The 18868-nt window shown below is 47.2% G+C and overlaps 1 protein-coding gene and 1 long non-coding RNA gene across 7 annotated transcripts in view; one reads left to right on the forward strand and one right to left on the reverse strand.

Moving 5' to 3' along the window:
• The window catches only part of LOC118301237, a 1055945-nt gene that overhangs the window by 285319 nt on the left and 751758 nt on the right, over positions 1–18868 (forward strand). The gene's annotated exons all lie outside the window — the stretch shown is intronic.
• Positions 1–18868, reverse strand: part of pard3ba (par-3 family cell polarity regulator beta a) — a 121917-nt gene that overhangs the window by 39038 nt on the left and 64011 nt on the right. For both annotated transcript variants that reach the window (XM_035629808.2, XM_047330717.1), the window contains 2 exons: positions 10389–10604; positions 9709–9910 (listed from right to left, as the gene is read on the reverse strand). In XM_035629808.2, the coding sequence (XP_035485701.2) occupies positions 9709–9910; positions 10389–10604 (418 nt within the window). The remainder of the gene's footprint in view (positions 1–9708; positions 9911–10388; positions 10605–18868) is intronic.

An 18868-nucleotide genomic window follows, 5' to 3' on the forward strand; every position in this document is an offset into this window, starting at 1 on the left:
ACCTGAATATCTCCTCTGTGCCAACTCAAAAGCCTCACTTTATACTCCATTCATCTTTTTCGAGGAATCAACTCTCCGCCTCCGCTCACGCCGGCGACGTCGGCTTTTGTGTCCTGCAGTTGAGACAACGTCTCTGACAGCGTTTGCGGGCGTCGAGTGTGTACAGTCTTAATAAGCTCTCCTATCTGGTGCAGCAGGGAGTCGGTGGGCGGTTAGTTATCGCCAGGCACAACAAGGGATGTGAGAAGGCTGTCTGGCTCTGTGGATGTGTGTGTGTGTGTGTGTTTGTAGAGATCCTTTAAGGACGAGGACAAGGATGCGATTGACGTGTGTGTACTACGTGTGGGTTACATGTGTGTGTGAGCTCACGCGCTTGCAGACTTGTGAAGACCTTTGCCATATACGGTGCCCGAGCAAGGAAATTAATAAGCATAATTCTTATATGTTGGTCACTTCTCTGAGTTCAGATAACGACATGACAAGAAGTCTTGATTTATGTAAAACAACAATAATGAAATGATAAAGTCAAACACGATATGAGAGTCAACTTAAGTGAAAAGTCTGCAGCAGACGCTTGTTGTCGCTGCAACTTCTCCAGCCAAGATCTCAACGTTGAGTATGGCATGGCATGACTCGAAAAACTTTAGTTGCCATCAACAACAAAAAAGCAAAGATATTTTTTCCTGCAACAGACCTGGTGTGCTCCCAGGAAGAAGAAGGCAAAGCAAATAGCTCAGACCGAGAAAGAAAAAGGGTCCGAATATCCTATTTGTCTCGCGGAACGAGCGGGAGAGAGAAGCCAGAGAGTTATAAAGGAGCTGAGTGGGTGAAAGAAAGAAGAAAGCAAGCAAGAGAAAGGCAGCATGAGAATGAGTAAGTAAGGACGGGGGAAAAAAAAAGGAATTAAATGAGCGAGCGAGAAAAAGTGAGAGCTGGCTAAATAGCCCATATGCCTCGGAGACTAAACAAGAGACACTAAGAATAAGAAACAGGCCGAGGAGGAAGAGGGAAAGAAAGGAGAAGTGAGAGAATGATGGGTGAGCCAAAGCTCCTGTGAAAGTGCAGCTCGACTGGGGAGGAATAAGGAGCTTAAGGAATATATAGAAGCATCGCTGCCGCGTTCAGAGGCACGGGGAGAAACAGTTAATCAGCCAAGCAGAAATGTTATCGCAGTAATTAGATTGCTCTGTATGTATCTGCGGCGGGGCGGCGCGCATATCTCGCTGGAGTTGTGCAGTAAAGGGGAGAAAAGAGAGAGAGCGAGAGGGAGGGAGGGCGAAAGAGAAGCAAACGGAGGAGCAGACCGAGAGAGGAATGGGAGACGCTGAAAGAGAGAGAGAGAGAGAGAGATTAACACTACAGAGCGCTGTGATGTAACACCGAGTCCTCCGTCTCCAGTTCTGGCAACGCGACGCCACTTCACGGTGAGACTAGTCGGAAAATATTTCAGGCCCGAAATAGACAGAATAACATCCACGGGAGAAAATAGACAACAAGAGCTCTTTAAAATTGGTGAAGTTTCCTGGTGGAAATGAGGATCATGCTGCAAGTGGACTGGCGAGCCAGCAGCAAGGTCACACCGGGCCACTGGAGCCGGGGTTATGATTGACACCACGATCCAGCAACCCTGGGGGGAAAAAACAAAACAGAACGCGGGCCCTGAGGTTTTGATTACATGTGTTTACGTGACTTCCTCTGCGCGCGCCTCGTGCCACATACCGACCTGGCAGAGGTCAGCTTCCATTAACGGCCGATATTAGCGGTGACGCGACGGAAGAAAGATGGAGGGCGCGTGCGAGGGGAAAAGTGCAGCTGAGAAAGATCCAACCCGATGCTAATCACAGTTAAAACAGCTTCACTTAGGGCATATTAATAATGTATGGAGGAGGACGCGAGCTGAGGATTGATCCTGCTGGCTCCTTTTTTTGATATGTAGTTATTGAATGTATGTTAACTCAATTTCACAGCAGAAGCAAAAGGGGGAAAACTCTCCTGGAAATGTTTTTAATGGGCAAAATGGGCAAAAAAAGTTTACATTTCTCTTTCTGCACGAGTTTAATTCGACACCTGAAGGAGAGGAGGTTGGAGGCAGAGCGACTGGTATGAGCGCACAGCAGGCAGTTCTCAGGGGGGAGAGAAGAGACGATGTGGAGAGCTCCTCTTAATCAACGCCTGACCGGTCCCTCGAGTACTGATGCTTCAGACGTGGATGGAGGGACGAGAGGAATAGAAGAGATGGGGGGGTGCAAACACAGGAGGGACTAGGGAACGGAAGGAGAGAAAGAAGGCAAGGGGAGAAAGAAGAGAGAAGAATAAGAGGAAGAACAGTGCGAGGAAGAGAGGAGGGGGTGGATGGAGTGAATATGTCAAAAAGGACGTGGAGGGGAAAAAAGATAAGAGGGAAAGATAGGAGGAAATGCAGCAGGGAGACGAGTGAGGGAGGGAGGAGGGGTGAGGCGCTCTGCCCGTCCAGGGCCCCCCGCTGAAATAGGGGGCTTCCCCTTTAATTGTTTGCATTCTGGCATATTTTAGCAAATTCCACACGAAACCTGTCACCCCCTTGGCAATTTGTCTCGTCGTTTCTCTTCCCACTTCTGTCAGGGACGCCGTTAAAATTTAATGAGACTGCCGGTCTGGTCTGCACACACCTCGTTCTCACACCCTGCCATTTGTGGAAAGGTGGATATGAGTGTGTGTGTGTGTGTGTGTGTGTGTGTGTGGACAGTTCACACAAGTTACAAAAATATATATTTTTTATCACTCCATCACCGTGGTACAGGTCTTCTGGTTACATGTGCCAAGGTTGGGAGATAGTTCGCCCCTGAGAGTCAAGCATCCGAGTCAGTGAGATGGAAAACAGACTATTTGTTAAGTAGAGAGTGACTATGAGAGAACTTTCCCTCCATCTCCATTAATTTATTTGCTTTCCTGATAAAGTTCAACGGCAAAAATACACAGACGTAATGTCTGTGGTGCATATTAATGCGAGGGGACTGAATGTGCATGCACAAATTTGAATTCATGCCGGGTAGTTCGGGATCCTGTCAGCGTTTCACCAGCTGGAGGCAAAGGGAAAAAAGGCCAGGTCACCGAGGCTCCAGATGAGAGCCATTGGCAGACTGGGAAAGGTTAAAACTCTTGGTTTCCCCCAGCCCCTCCACACATCCTCAGACAAGAACACTTAACCTTCTCCGTCTGGAAAAGAGGAGGTCACGCTCCGTGTGTGTGTGTTTGTAATCGGGAGATATGTGAGGGGGCAACGAAAGACACAAGGAGGGAGGAGGGCGTGTGTGTACGTCCCTGCATGTGTGTGTCATTAGCGGACCTTAAATGACAGAGGAAGTCCATCCATCACTCATGGCACGAAGATGACTGGATGGCACACGGACGCCATTGGAGGTGTAATCGCTTCCTGGCGCCCCTGCACTCCGAGTGCGTGTGTGCGCGCGCGAGCACGTATGAATCAAATGCTAATTGGTCGTGACTGTTTCCTGTGGCGACATGAATACCTTTAATTGGCCGGTGAGCGATGGGCAGTCGGGCTGCTGAAAGGCCGCTGAGCTGTCTGGCTGATACGAATGTGTCTGCACTTCAAACCCCGTCCGTCCCTCCGGGTCAATTCAAATGTCATAACTCGATAGGGATCTGATGGATCGCGACAATGATCAACACAAATGGACGTCTCCGCTCGTGGGTCTCATTTGATAATTACCTCTTGGGTAATAATTCACTGCACAAAATCAGGGGTATCGTGTTCCTCGATGGGATGAGTCACAGACAGACGTTAACCGGCAGAGAAGAAAATGAAAAGTTCAATTCCTAAATGAATTAAAAATCTCTGCCATTTAAAAAAAAAAAAAAAAAGTGACAGTTACTTTGGAGCAATGATTGGTGGAAAAACTCCGGAGAGTGCTGCACACTGATTAGCTTTCTGGAGATTGCTCCGTATAAAAATGGGGAGGTAAATCAGTAGGGGGACATTAATCCAAAACAAAAAATAAATACACAGTATACAGTATGGTTGGCTATATAAGAGCTAGATGGATTATAATTAAACTGTATAAACTCTGTGGCCCCCAAAGTCTCGACGCAGGAGGTAAACAAGCTGTTTAGAAGCCGATGAATAAAGTAATTAATTCTTCGACTGCTCTGTTGGAGCTTCTTCATGGTGAAACTGCAGAGGAGTGAGTCGGCATTCCCGTCCCCCCCCATCCCCCTCCTCGCTAAAAAAAAAAACAAAGGTGTAAATAAGAGAGAGCTCTGCTGAGCCAAACGGTTGAAGGAAAGGAAAGGAAGGTTGTAGCCGCAGCATGAATAGACAAGAAACATAAAAGCCTTTCGTGTGAGAGGAGACGAGCAAAATTTCAAGGGGAAGGCGTGAGCGGTGTGGAGAGCGGTCGACGGAGACGGAGGGAGGGAAGGAGAGGCGGAGGATTGTTTGCGACTGCCCCTTTATCGGGCTGATATATATGCATGAGGATTTCCTCATCATCTCCACTGTCAATTCCCCGTCCCTCTGATATTTGACTGACAGCTCACAACAACACCAATATAGCCCCACATCATTTCAGGGAAAGCTGCCCATCGCGCTGAATGCAGGGGTAGAGAAACGGAGTGGGGGGAAAAAAAGTTAATTTGTTTTTTTCCGGCAGCTGCCGACGATGATAGCGTCCGCGCCTGTTCGCCTCCATGGCAAAGTTGTAAATTAGAATTGTGCCTCAATGGCGGGGGGACGGGGAAGCCGCGCAAAAAAGCTCATTTTCCAACAACAGTTGAAAAAATACTTGGTGGGTGGCAGAAGTCTTACGGGGAGCAAATTGTGCACAAATAGGAATTACGAAAAGAAATAAATGTAATTTTGGGACAACCGCTTTCTCTATGAACGGTTGTTCCCTGCCTGCTGTTCACAGTGTCCCAAGGTTACGGTGCATTTTTGGGGGGTTTGAGGGGACACAACTGCATATATATAAATATATATAGAGATATATGTGTTAACACACATGCAGTAGGTTCCTATTTGCGGGTTAAAAACCAACAATGCATCAGAGAGGCGACGTCACGAGGTAGAGGCTGTTTGCAGGATTTGCATCGCCAATTTCAAACGCCGCAGGTTTCAAAGGAAACGTCCAAGAAGCGCACTCCGCCGGGCTCCACGTCCCGCGCGAGTCAACGCATTTAAGGCGGCCCTGATCAGTAAGCCGCAGCCGTGTGTTCCATACATGTGTCAAGTTGTTGCAAAGAGAGTGATGCGTGGTTTTGCATGCATTATTTATGGGAAAGATAAAGAGGTGAACAGCGATGAAGAGAGAGAGAGATAATGCCTATCCACCAGAGATAGGTGCGTCCCGTGCGCAAGATGCATGGCCTTATGCATATTTTACAAAAGAGAATACTAACATTAATAAATACTCTCTCGGAGGCTCCGCTCCACACCAGCGCCGCTAAAAGCCCTTAAATGGCAGATGAGATGGTGGATCAAAGAAATCCACCTGCAGTGCATTAACCAACCGTGCGGGATTAGGTAACGCACCTACAATGGACCCCCGTCACAGCTTAGAAACCCCCACGCAAACATGTCAGAGGGATTCTGGTTTACCTACCAACACTTGACAACCAGTGCTCATTCAAATAGTTGCCCAAATCCTTCCTTCCTTCTTTCCTCACCTTCTCTTTCCGTTGTGTAATTGCAGGTCTTACGTTCGAAGCCACACCCTGTATAGCACTTTCACACACGATCTCCGACAAATAAAAGCGATTCGCGCCGTAAGCCCCTTTTCACTCCGCCACAGCAAAACATCCATTATCAACCGGATTCCATGGGAAATTCGGCGACACGCGAAAGATGCTACTTTGCCAAAGTTTGTTTGGAGTAAACATGATTACGGTTTTATACGGCTTAATAGCACAGGGACACGCACACACACACACACAAACAAAAAGGAAAACTTCAGAAAAGAAGCAACCAAGGAAGCAACATGTCTGGAGCTCGTGTAATTGGCGGGAGGTCTGTGGGACCTCACAGAGCTCCTGTTAGCGCACTTAATTGTAGAAAATCATGAACTTGTGTGAATCCAAGCGGGACCTGAGAGCTCATTGTGTCTAATGTAGTCTGGTTAAATTAACGGTTCGTTCAAGGACAGAGTGGGATGTGCTGGGTAAAGAAACATTCGCAGTATGCTGAAGGGGGCTGTGCGAAAAGACAGAAGGAGGTTGAAGAGGACCTGAAGAAAATATGATGGAGAGATGGAAGAGACAAATAAACATTTAAGAGCAGAAACAGAGGAGAGGGCTGAAAAAAAACAACAAAAATGAGTAGGTGGTCGGGGCACAATGATGGCGGTAATCCATCACACGTCATCTTGCAGTGGGCCCCTCCACCCTATGACAACAAGGCCTTGGTTGTGTCGAGCGCGGCCCACCAGTCGCTACCTTTCAAACCCCGCACAACCCGCCGCTCTGCAACAGGATAAGAGCGGAACGGATGGCGCTAATTGGCCTCGCTACCCTGTCGGATTTTTTTTCCTGGGCGCTGCAAACAGCGAAGCGGAGGAGAGAGGACGTATCATGCGGTATATGCGGATTTGTAAACAGCAGATCAAAACGCCCTTCCCTTAAACTGGTGGAGGGGGGGGGGGTGTTGTCTCAGTGGGACGCGCGCAGATAGCGACAGCTGAACATCGATCCTGACTGACTGAGTGACTTGACGAGGCGGGATCTTGTCAGTGCCCAGCAGGGCCAGTGGGACAGGCGAGCAATGACACGCCCGGCGACTGTCGACACACACACACACACACTCATCTGGAAGGAGAGTAAACAGAATAAAAATACACCCGGCTTTATCGTTCAGCTGCATGTCAAGTGTCACTTGGGAGCGAGGACTCACTCGATGACACAATCAGAGGCTGTTAGTCACAAGCTATATCCCTCAAATCCTGACCTCCCGATCAAGTCATGCCGGATCAGACCATAATATGTCTAATCCCCCGCCAAGAAGAAGAGCGGGTATGAGCTCAAGCATAAGCTGCGTAACGCTCACCCTTCCCAAGGCGGAGTGACTTGTAAAACTATCACTTTGCGGTGCGAGGAAACTCAAGCGTTTGCTTTTAAAAATGGAATCAAATCGTTGGCATGTGTTTTTGGTAAAAAAAAAAATGGAAAAGAGTAACGTAAATATCTTTGTTTGATATCGACATCGGAAACCCCCTGACCAGGTTGTCTCTCTTTGTTTCGGTGTTGGGAGAGAAACAAGAGAGCGGGCCGTGAGCTCCAGCGTTAGTCTTTCTGCGGTCTGTCAGTGGCGCAGCCCCCGAGGCGACGTTCCAGGCAAAGACTCCACTGCTGCCTGCTGAATACAGACAAGACGAGCAGTCGGGCTCCGCTGAGGAAGGTCTGAGGGTGACTGCCATTTTTCCTGGCTTATTTAGCAATCAGGCAGAAAAGTTGGGGTTGGGGGGGGCGTTGTAAGAAGTTTTCAAGTATGCAGCAATGAAAAGACACTCGTCACATAAAGATAATGATGTTGTTGACGTGTGATTTCCAGAGGTGACCTCACACCAAGCGGCTGTGTGATGAACCGCCGCCAAAAGCAAGTTGTTCCTCAAATACCGCCGCAGATAGACAAAATATTTACGGCCGCTGAAAGGACGGGGCCGACTTCCAACATCTGCCGCGCGAGCTGCCACGGCGCGCACACTTTCGTCGCGGAGGTAAATTGAGGTCATATGTTCGTGATTTGCCCTTTTTTCTGCAATGCTGCCATTGGAGTAGAATAACATTTGAGAGCTACAATTAGATTGAGCCGCGCAATACTCCGGCTAATTAAGTCATATTTCAAGTTCAATAACAATCAAGTCGTCCGGATAAAGGCCAGGGAGAGAGAGAGAGAGAGAGAGAGGGAGAGGGAGGCAAGAGCGCGGCAGCAATCCGGGAGCGTTCTTACAATGCTCCGTTCTATTGTCGAGTTAGAAAAGCACTCGGTGTCTGTGCTTGAATGAACACCGGTCGTCGTCGTCGTTGTTGTTGTGGCGGATTCAAAAGGGAGTTTGCAAATGGAAATAAGAAGGTGTGCGACAACCTCGCGCGGGGGCCTCAAGGAGCTTAAAGAAGTGAGCTGGGGTTGGAGCGGAATCAGAGCTTTCAAAGTCAACTCACATCGAGTTTAAGGCCTTCTTTATTTTATTCAGCAAGGTGCGTCTCCTGCATGCATTTTCATCAATGCACCTCTTGAATTATGAAAAAAGCTGTATATGATTCATTCATAATTCATGGCCTCGGCCCGGTTGAGCCACACACTAAGGCTTACATCCATACTAATATGTTTTAGTTTTATAGCTGAATCGATCTCCGCTCACACGAGCAGTTTAGCGCCGCGTCAGAATTACTCCCCATAAGTCACGTGACACAACAGCTTTTCTTTGATAACTGTATGAGCGCGATCAGAATGAGCATGAGCAGGAGATGGAGACTCGTGGAGAATGAGATGGACAGAGTATAAAAAGGAAAGAGGAGAGACACAAAAATCCTAACGCCAACGTATAAACAACAGAGACAGAGAGCACACACAAGAAGGAAACGGTACTGTATGCTTGTGGAGTAGTGCAGACGCAGATGAGATTTCCTTCCAGAATTTATACAAACACAATCTGTCACACCGCTAGCAGTGTCAGCTTCTACATATTTGTCCCTTTTTTTTTTTGCCACAGAGGAACAGCGAAAGTGTGTGCAATAAATGGAAATATGTATGATGCCAAAAAGACAAAGGCGAGTATATATTTTCAGGGAAATTAAACGCAACGGAGACTGGATTTCAGTTAGGTTTACACTCGACTATGACCTTTTCTAGCATGCATACTTCTTCTCCGTCTGTGTCCTTTCCCCCCGCTCTCCACGACCAACGTCGCCGCGTGAACATCTCTTCCATTACCGCCCTTGACACTGTGGACGATTGGATTCTTATCCGCCATCTGTGGGCCAACGCCTCAGCCCGCCGCTATCTCTCGCCGCAGCCCTAATTGAATCTCAAGTGTTGGAAGTGCAGTGATACAGTGACCACACCGTGTCCCTGCCAGTAGATAAGGACTTTGCCGCTGGAGGATTGGACCGTCACAATCAGGACGGGGACACGTTGACAAAAGGGGCTGACGAGCGGTTCGGGTCGGTACCGTGTCGGCGGGACTTTGCTCGGATCGGGAGATAATGGATACCCTCCATCACCGGGAAGGTTGTGTTCATATCCAATGATCCGATATCCCTTAATCCTACTGAGCTCAGTGGGTAATTTGTTGAAACTGAACCAGGCGAAAGTAGGACAGGCTGTTGTTTTCCATCGATTACCGCATGAAAGTGTAAATGCTACTGTTTACTGGTTGCAACTGACATTCTGTTTTACAGAGTTTCTTTAACAGCGACACACAAGCTTACATGGCTGTAGGTAAAATAAAAATAATTTCATTTGATAAATCGGTACAGTTTGGCCAGAAAAGCTAAAGTAATTACCATCTTGTTGACGCTTTAGAATAAGACCTTGGGGTTTTAGGGTGGTGATGAAATACAAGCCTCATTACCGGCAGAATCGAGGTACTTGCATGGCAGTGGCTGGAACTACTCTGCTTAATTCATCATCGACCAGCCAACCGTAAAGAGTCACCTCAGTGCCCTGAAAGTTCAAGATGAAAATAAACACTTTTTTTAATACTACAGTGCTCCTACCTTAAGAGGGCGAAACCTTTCTTCTTCGGCTTCTTGTCCGGATCCTCCAGGGAGTGATCGGTTTTCTTCTTCCCTTTGCTCTTCTTCTCTTTCTTCTTCCCTTTGGTTTTCTTCTTGCTGCCATCCTCCGCGTCCAGGCCGTGGCGAGAGGAGCCGCTGGCGGCTGTTTCGTGACCGGAGCTCTGCCCTGACAGGTCGTCATCTGAGGGAAGGTGAACAGTTTGCGTAGTGAAGACGCGCGGGGAGGGCAAAGGTCGCAGACGGAGTACATACTCATAGATGCAGCTGCATGCATTGCATTTAGCATTTCATTTGGCAAAGCGTGTAATGTATTGTACACAGGCGTCCACAACATGTGTGTGTGGGTTCACAAGGTAGTATATTAAAAAATATGCTGCTGCAAGATATAAAGTTGCTCTTCCCAAATTGCTGAGTGGATAAAATCATGTAGAATTTTCATTAAGGTACTTAGGCTAAGCACTGTCACTTGGCAGGCCTCCGGCTCCTCTTGAGTGCCAGTGTGTTATAACGCCTAAGGGATGCGCATTGGCACTGTGGTGTCTAATTTAAAAGGGATATAATGTCCCGGGAAGAAATTCTATACCATAGCAACAGTGCCAGTGCCTCATCCGTCTATTTTGGGTTTTTAAAAAAAAAAAAACGCTGATGAAAAGTCTTACCATCTTCAGAAGGCCCATCGTAGGACTTGTCGATGGCGGTGCGGAAGCTCTGGTTGCATCCCCGGCCGCGGACCATGTGTGGCCGCGGACGATGGAAGGGCACCTGGGCCTGGTTGTGACTCTGCTTGGCCTCCGACACGGCCGTCTGGAGGCTCTCCAGGGAGCTGGACTTCCAGAGGCCCAGGGTCGGGCCCAGTGCTCCGCCGGCTGAGGGCTCTGAGAGACACAAAGGAGGCAGGAGAGGGGTGCGGGGAGAGGCCCGTTAGCGAGGGAGGTGGACCAGGGATGAGAGGGAGAACGAAGAAAGTCTGCTTCAAAATGATTTTCATGCACTGATAAAATGCGACGGAATGATTTTAGATGGTGGAGTAACTCTTTGAAATGAGATCATATGCTTTTTTCAAAAATGTAGTCATTTACTACAATAATATTTGCATGTTTAAAGTGCTTCTTAAAATGTTGATGCTGCTTGGTATTAGAATTAAGGTTGAGATTGCTTGAGAAGAACTGGTCTTGGGATATTCATAATTTATAATACTGTTTTTGTTAACTTCATTAACTAATGAACACATTATATTGACATAGGGAGAACTGAAGGCCATCTTCCACGGAGCACCACCATTTTTCTACAGTAGCCCGGAGCGAACAAACGAAACACTGGCTCGAGAGAGAGGGCCTGTCAAGTTTTGGTTTTTTAAGTCACCTGAAGGTATCATTCAGCTAAATTCTACACACTGGTCCTTTAGTTATACAGGCAGCTGACTTTGATTTTCACTGTTCGGATATTTAGCAATCAGCCCGCTCACTTTCTACCTAACGGATTTTACTTTTTGGGACTGAAGCTTGAAAAATGAAGAGGGAGAGAGAAAAGGTAGAGGAGAGAGGGGGGCGAATAGCAGGCTTGACAGAAATCAGGAGCAAGTCAGAGACCTATAGCACGAACATAAAGGAACGATGAATGAGGTGGAGCGCTGCGGGGACAGGCGAGGAGGAGCACTATGGGAAGTGACAGGCTCATGCATAAGCAAGAGACACGGGGAATAAATGAACTGCCATCATACTGTACTCAGGTGCGGCCTCCAACTCGAGAGCGGGAAGGGCCATGAAGGCCACAGCTGATTCAGCAGGGGATTGGAGAGCAGAAGAGGCAGCACCGTGGAGGGGAAAGAAAGTGAGGAAGGCTGGGAGGATTGGAGGAAATACAGAGCTGTAAGGAAAACGGAAAAAATAAGGCATAAGGAAAGAGTAGATGTCATGCAGATCAGACTGCTGCCAAAGTGGAACCCACCCATACCCGCACAGCAGCCCCTCCCAGTTGTGTATCACAATGACAAGTACTCAAGGAAGTTACAGACAGGTTGCAAGCTGCGTTTTCTTTTTTTCTGAAAGCTTCCTATAGGGATGACTTTCACCGCCTGAGATGTATTCTTTGTCGCTTCAGACGCTTCAAAGCTGCAGAAAAAAAAAAGGGGGGGGGGGGGGGGGGGGGGGGGAGTGAAACTGAAGCGGCGATAGAGTTGAAAGAGGGGAAAAGTAAGTAGAGCGTCGCTGCCTTTTAAGTCCTAAATTGACTTTCTGAGAGGAAGTGGGATTTATGGGGAATAAGGGGTTATAAATAGAGAGGGGGGGAGCGCCCAGGAATAAAACGCTCAATTTGAGAGGCAGGATTTGTGTCACAAATGTAATTACGGCTGTCCAGTTCGCAGCCTGATAGAATTAAGCTCCTTGCCAGCGCACTGCTGCACTATACACAGAGAAACTCTGTGTGTGTGTGTGTGTGTGTGTGTGTGTGTGTGTGTGTCTGAGTGTGTAGGCATGTGTGTGTTTACCCCAAAATGTGCGAATTTTGTTCAGAGTTAAACAAATTATTAAAGTCACGATACTGCCTGTTGAGAAGCCAATGTGTGTCCTTCGCTGCCTGAGATGAAATAGAATACGAGCACAATTCACCTTTGCGAGAAGTGTGTGTTTGTGTGTGTGTGGGTCTGAGAGTGCACTCATTCCATGCATGTCAGGCGGTTGAGGCTGAAGGTAAATGAATAATGAGGGTTTAATAGGATGGATGAGCGGGGGAGAGGTGGCTATCATCGCCAGCTCGATCCAATGGAGGGTGAAATCAGCGTTTATCACATGCCGCTGCCCGCTGTGCCAGCAGATGCTCTCGCGGATCCATTCGCATCGTGTCGGCCTGATTGCCACTGACTCGAGCTGGTGCACATATTTGACAAACAGCCTCTAACGGCCCAGGACGACGGGCGATGCCCTTCACAGCTGCAACGCTCCGCCGCCTGAGATCAAGCGATTAACATCCCCCTTTTTGATACTCTGTGATCACACTCGACATCGGCGAGCGGCGGAAGTGGATGACCAAGGAAATTTTCAGAAAAAATGAAAAAAGAAAATGCTAATTAGTGTGTTTTAATCAACAACCAAACATTAGGAGTTGGTTCGTCGAAGAAATTCAAAGGATTGGATGAACATTAACACCCAGTTGAGTCAGTTAATGTTAATAAGAACTTTAAGACAGTAATAAAGTACAACTTCCGAGGTGTGTCAGAGTTCCAAACCTCGGATCACTTCACACAAAAGTCAGCGAACTGGCAAGTGTTTGACAATCAGTGATACTTTTACAGTAAAAAAAGCGTTTGAAGTTGTGTGTGTGTGTGTGAACGTGGGGCTTGTGGCTCAAAGGTGCCGTAGTGTGTAGTGAGACATTTGGCCCAACATACGGATATTAAAAAGGAAAGTTGTCATGATTAGAACGCAAAATGAATCTCATCCAGTGTTTCTCGGGTGAGGAAACCCAAGGACAAAGTCAAAAATTATGATTTACAATGGAGGGGAAAAAACTCTTTCTATTAAACAATGCATATTCAACTTAATCCTTCTTAACGCTCAATATGTTGCTGAAAACAAAGAAACCAGCCAAGTGCCACTTTGAAATGGTACCAACACATCCACCCAAAAGCCCACTGCAGATGTCAATACTTACCTACACACACACACACACACACACACACACACACACACACACACACACACACACACACACACACACACACACACCTCTCCCTGTGTTATGTATACTGCGCCTGCTGCTGTCGTGTCTGCATTGAGCAGACAGCGGTGAACTCTTTGCCTGGAACATCGCCTCGGGGTCCCGCTGTGCTGACAGGCCCTGCAAGGGCCAACACCGCTCCGTGACGCCGCTTTGTAACTTCAAGAGTGTCCCGTTTTTTTTTGGGAAGCTGAGCGCGACGCACACGCAGCCCCGTCGCACGAGGCACAGTGACGAAACTTCCACGTCTCCGGGGGTCAACACATTATCAGTCATGTGGGAACATTTGAACAAGCGGCGCGACTCTAAAATGTGTGTTTTCCCTGCAGCTGGCACAAACTATCAACTCTGTACAAAAGCTGCCTGCACACTCTGATCTCTAATTATTTCATCCACTGAACACAAAAATTAATGAACTCAAAAATGTCCAAATTATAGGCTTTGCTAGACCGGCTGTGTGTGTATTATAAATCTAATATGCCACTCACACACACACGTACACACGTACGCACGCACCTTTTTTTTTTTTTAACCTTTTACCATATCCAATCTCGGGGGCACTTGACACCGAACTATTAAACTGGATATCGTTTGATTTATAATACAGCCGACATTGTTTCAGTAATGACAAACAAACAAGTAGACACACACTTGCATACACAAACACACACAAAAAAAGGCCGGGTGCACTGCCGAACCCTCCCACTGTGTCTCTGCAGGGTCTTAACACTCACCTATCAGCTGGACAACAATGTGCTCGGCAGCGAGCAGCTTTTTGCAGCGGTCTGGCTGAAAGGTTGCCACGGTTACAAGAAAGTGCCCCCTCCATCAAAACAGCTGGGGATGGTACATAGAAGGAAAGGGTGTGTGTCTGTGTGTGTGTGTGTGTGTGTGTGTGTGTGTGTGTTTGTGTGTGTGATGGGAGTTGCCAAGGTGACACTCTAGCCACACACATGTGAGACACAGAACCACACACACACTTTTTCATCTCGCATCCAATCTCAGGACTGGCCAATAAAACCTGTGGCTCTTGTTCTGGAGACCAGTAAAACAGGCCCTGACCTGCACGCTACTATTAAAACACACACATGCCACACATACACCTGTAAAAGAAAAGCCTGATGTCAGTGTTAACACTGCTCAGTAAAGGTTATCTAATCCAGCCGAAGCATTAAAGACACTGTTAAAAGGGATAAAAACCTCCCCTTCCTGTGTTTCAATAAGAGTTATTTAATTCAATAATATTGATTTACGACAGATATTAACCATCCCATCTCCGTAAATGTTTACAACTGGATTTAAGTTGTTTTTTTTACTGCACAAAGAAATGGACAGAAACCACAATGGTCTCCTGCGACACTAATCTCTGTTATTTGTCCATCTTTATTTTATCTTATTGTATTTTATCCTTGTGCTTATCTTGGATTTAATTTACTGGACAGCCCTTTGGTCAACTCTGTGCTTGATAAATTAACTTGACTTGTCTCTGGTTTTTAGAGAACATTACTATTTTTGAGGGCTATTTGGGAAAAAATGCACATTTAAATTCGCCAGTGAGTATTTACGGACAGCTCAAAATAAACTTCAGTGCCCAGGGTCGTGGCAATGACGGAAAATGATCCTCGCCCCAGAGCAATGGTGTGGCTGGCTGATGACTTCTTTAACAGTCCTCGAACAACGGAGCTCTGTGACACGGAGCAGTAAGCTGCATCAGGCTTTTAGCCAAACAGGCGACACTTGTAAGTATGACTAATTTGCGCTTTTCATCATCAAAGAATTAAAGTCTTATCCTTTTGAAAAAAAAAATAAAAAATGTTTGTGGAACAGCAGCCATTTCTAATCATGTGACAAACCTTGACTTCAAACTGAATCAATTCAGACAACTGCATGTCCAGTTAAGGCAAATCTAATTCATCTCATGTCCAATCAAACCTCCACTCCAATTACAGACCTGTCCAATCATTACGCAGCCCGCCGTCACATTGTGAATGCACTCAGCTGCATCAGAGGCGGAGGATGGAGGCGCTGCCCTGGCAGTAATTGTGTTTAGCTGTTTAGATGTATGAGGCAATGGGGGGGACATATGGGCTGGATGTATTTAGCCTCCGACGAGATGAATGGCATTAAAACCTGGAAGGGACTTTAAAGGGCCATTTCATAATTACTGCTTACCTCTGCTGGATTACAGCAGTGCGGAAAGAGCACGGACGAGGGGTTGGACTGTGCTGAGCGGGACATGTGCCATTTGTAAAAATGCGTGGCGGATGAAAAAAGTGCTTGTTTAATGAGGGACAAACTGTGGAGCGTATTAATTTGGACGCAGACAAACACACACACGTGATATAATGTAATGCGAAAGACTGCAATGACGATTATTACCCTACATGAATCATTACATGTGATATTTAAATCATTCGAGATGGATCCTGAATCAAAGAGGCCTCATAAATTAGAGGTTTTTATGGGTGGAAAAGATTCTACCAGGCTCAAGACTAATCTTTTTCTTCCATAAGAGCAGAACTGGCCCTTATAAGAATACAAGAAACACACACACACACACACACACACACACACACACACATGATAATGAAGGGACTGCCATGATAAATCAGTTCAAATTGGTGACTTTCACCTCAAATCCAACAAACAACACACCGGATGCAAAGAGCTAAAGGGCGGGAGGGGAGAAGGAAAGTGAGAGTGAGACGGAGCGGGGAACAGGAGCCAATGGCGGCGAGTGCCAGAGTTTTACACTGCACCCAATCGAAGAGTGTGAAAAACAAAGCAGAGGCTTCAGCGCTGGCAGGACGCCGGCTGGGTTCCGAGTCTCACTGTGCAGAGTAGAGAACAACGGGGACTAATGGGCGTGCGCGGGGCGACGGCGGCCGGCACCCTGTGCTGCGGGGGTTCGCCGTGAACTACTGCAGGCGGCGCGAAACGTCCTGGCGAACAGGAAACACGCACGTGGAAAAAATGAAACGCACACTTACACCACAGGCAAATGAGACGCGGTATTGCAGTAGAATCGTCTACGTAGCTCAATGTGTGTGTGCGTGTGTGTGTGTGAGTGAGTGTGAGCGCTGTTGGATGAACTCCCAGGTGTGTTGTGAGAGGGTAGCCTGCCGCCGGGGGAGATGTTAGACTCTAAGGGAGAGAAATTGAGGGATGAATGAAGGGATATCTGTCCATTACTCTTTTGGCTCTCTGCAGGGTGTTCAAAGACACACACAGACACACAGACACACACACACACACATACACGTTTATACACACACAAAGCACACTGAGGCTGAAGAGATGCTGGGCTGGGTCTGACTTGGCAGAGGGAACAGAGTTTGGAGCATGTTCACGTAATAGGCTGCATGATGCCGTGAGAGAGAGAGAGAGAGAGAGAGAGAGAGAGGAGGAGAGAAAGGATCAGCCTGTTGAGAGAAAGAGGATGAGAGCGATCATAATGAGAGAACTGGATGCAAGAGAGGAGGAGGGAGAGGAAAAAAGAAGAAAAGAGGGATGAAGATTTGGGATTGAGAGGATACAGAAAACGGGGATGAGACTGGCTACAGAGAGCAGGAGACGGAATAATCAGGAGAGAAGTGATTGTGAAGAAGCAGCAAAGTGGAGGCAAAGATGAAAGCGGAGAGAGAGAAAAAAAAGAAATAAAAGCTCTATTGAAGACTGGGACTCGTAAGAGTGGAGAATAAAGAGGGAAGTAAAAGAGGGAGAGAGGGAGGGAGGGAGGGAGGGAGGGAGGGACAGCTTGAGTAAGTGACGGAGAGAAGGACCGAGAGAGAGAAAGAGAGTTAGAGGAGTGAAGCGCTCCTCGAAGCGGCTCTAGCCAGAAGAGAAAAAGGGTTTTATCCAGATTAAAGAAGCCGGGCCGGCCTCTTAAGACCATCCGCCTAATGAAATATGTCAAAGCCCATAAAGAAACACTGAGGCCATTTAGGAAGGAGGGGTGGGGGGGTTGGTGCAGGAAGCTGGGCAAATACTCAGCGTCAGCAAAAAATTTAAAAACACGCAAAAGCCCTGTCAATACGCATTAGCTAAGATGTCTACTGGAGAGGAGATGGAAAAAAAGAAAAGAAGAAGAAAAGAACGCTAGCGGCGGAGGAATGGATCGCTTTGTTTACCGCGAGGGTTATGGGTGCTGATCAGAAATGCCAAGAAAATCAGAGGAGGAGGAGGAGGAGGAGGAGGAGGAGGAGGGCGGAGGTGAAGCCATTTGTGGGAATGCTGAGTGCGGGGGATTTGAGGTCAGCAACAGTGCTCGGGAAATTTGTATTCCGCGGGCAACAGGCTCTGTTGGCTGCTGCAGGTGGATTTAAAGGATTGTGTACGTGTGAGTGTGTGTGTGTGTGTGTGTGTGTGTGTGTGTGTGTGTGTGTGTGTGTGTGTGTGTGTAACAGAGACACAGAAGACGAGGAGGAAGCCAGGCCTCTCGACATCACAACCACTGCCGGTCACGACTCGTGTCGTTTCAAAGTCCACCTGCACTGCTGAACTCCACGTAAAAAAAAAAAAAAACGCTGACTCCTGCAGCGCGGCCAGAGGTGAGCCCAACTGAGCATGCTCCGTCAAGGTCGTGATTTGCCGCTGGTGCCCAGAACAAACCGCAGCACGCCGTCTTTCCAGCCTCGGCCGCTGATGAGAGCGGTGCTGGAGCTGGAAAACTCGCCTTCCGATTGCAGCACAGAATGTTCCTTCACACAGCACAACTGGTACGAGCCACAACAACGTTGCCTTTGTGCTGAGTGTTTGTTGCCGTAGGCTTATTACATTTCTTTTCTTTATTTCATCAACGTCAAATCCCTCACTGTGGTCAGATTGTCAGATTTAATACATAATGCCATGTATTTAGCCCCTCATGTATACATATAAACATGCATATTCCATATAGGTTTTTGAGCGTGAGGGATGCTCAAGCCCATTCTAATCACAGTGAACCCCTTAATAGATTTTTTCTCAAGTCATTACAAGCCATTGCATTAAGTTGCAACTTCATCTCCTGTTTGCTCTGATTAATGTGAAGCAATTTACTGCATTTATTCATTCATCACTGAAGTTGGTTCTAATGAAAAATATAGTCGTAGTAAAGTAAAGCAACTGTTTTTTTAATCCCCCAATTAAATAAGTTCCCTATGAAAATCCTTAGAAGAATATCCTCATAAGCTTGAAATGAGCTAATTGCCGGTGGTTTGTGGTTTATTAAATGGATTCAACTTTTGTTCTCTTCGCGGGTACTGTAACCGATGATAGCGTCGTGATAACTGATAATCACATGGATTTAATCTTCCTCCCCAGCGTGTTCTACTTCGTGTCGCCTTGTTCTCTTGTCCTGTGTCAGAAGTTTCACAGACTCGTTGCCTGATGTGATCCCAGTCAGACTGCCATCAGGACTCTGATGTAGAAGTGACTCGGGCGC

This window comes from Scophthalmus maximus, chromosome 1 (genome assembly GCF_022379125.1).
Source record: "Scophthalmus maximus strain ysfricsl-2021 chromosome 1, ASM2237912v1, whole genome shotgun sequence".
Classification (NCBI taxonomy): domain Eukaryota; kingdom Metazoa; phylum Chordata; class Actinopteri; order Pleuronectiformes; family Scophthalmidae; genus Scophthalmus; species Scophthalmus maximus.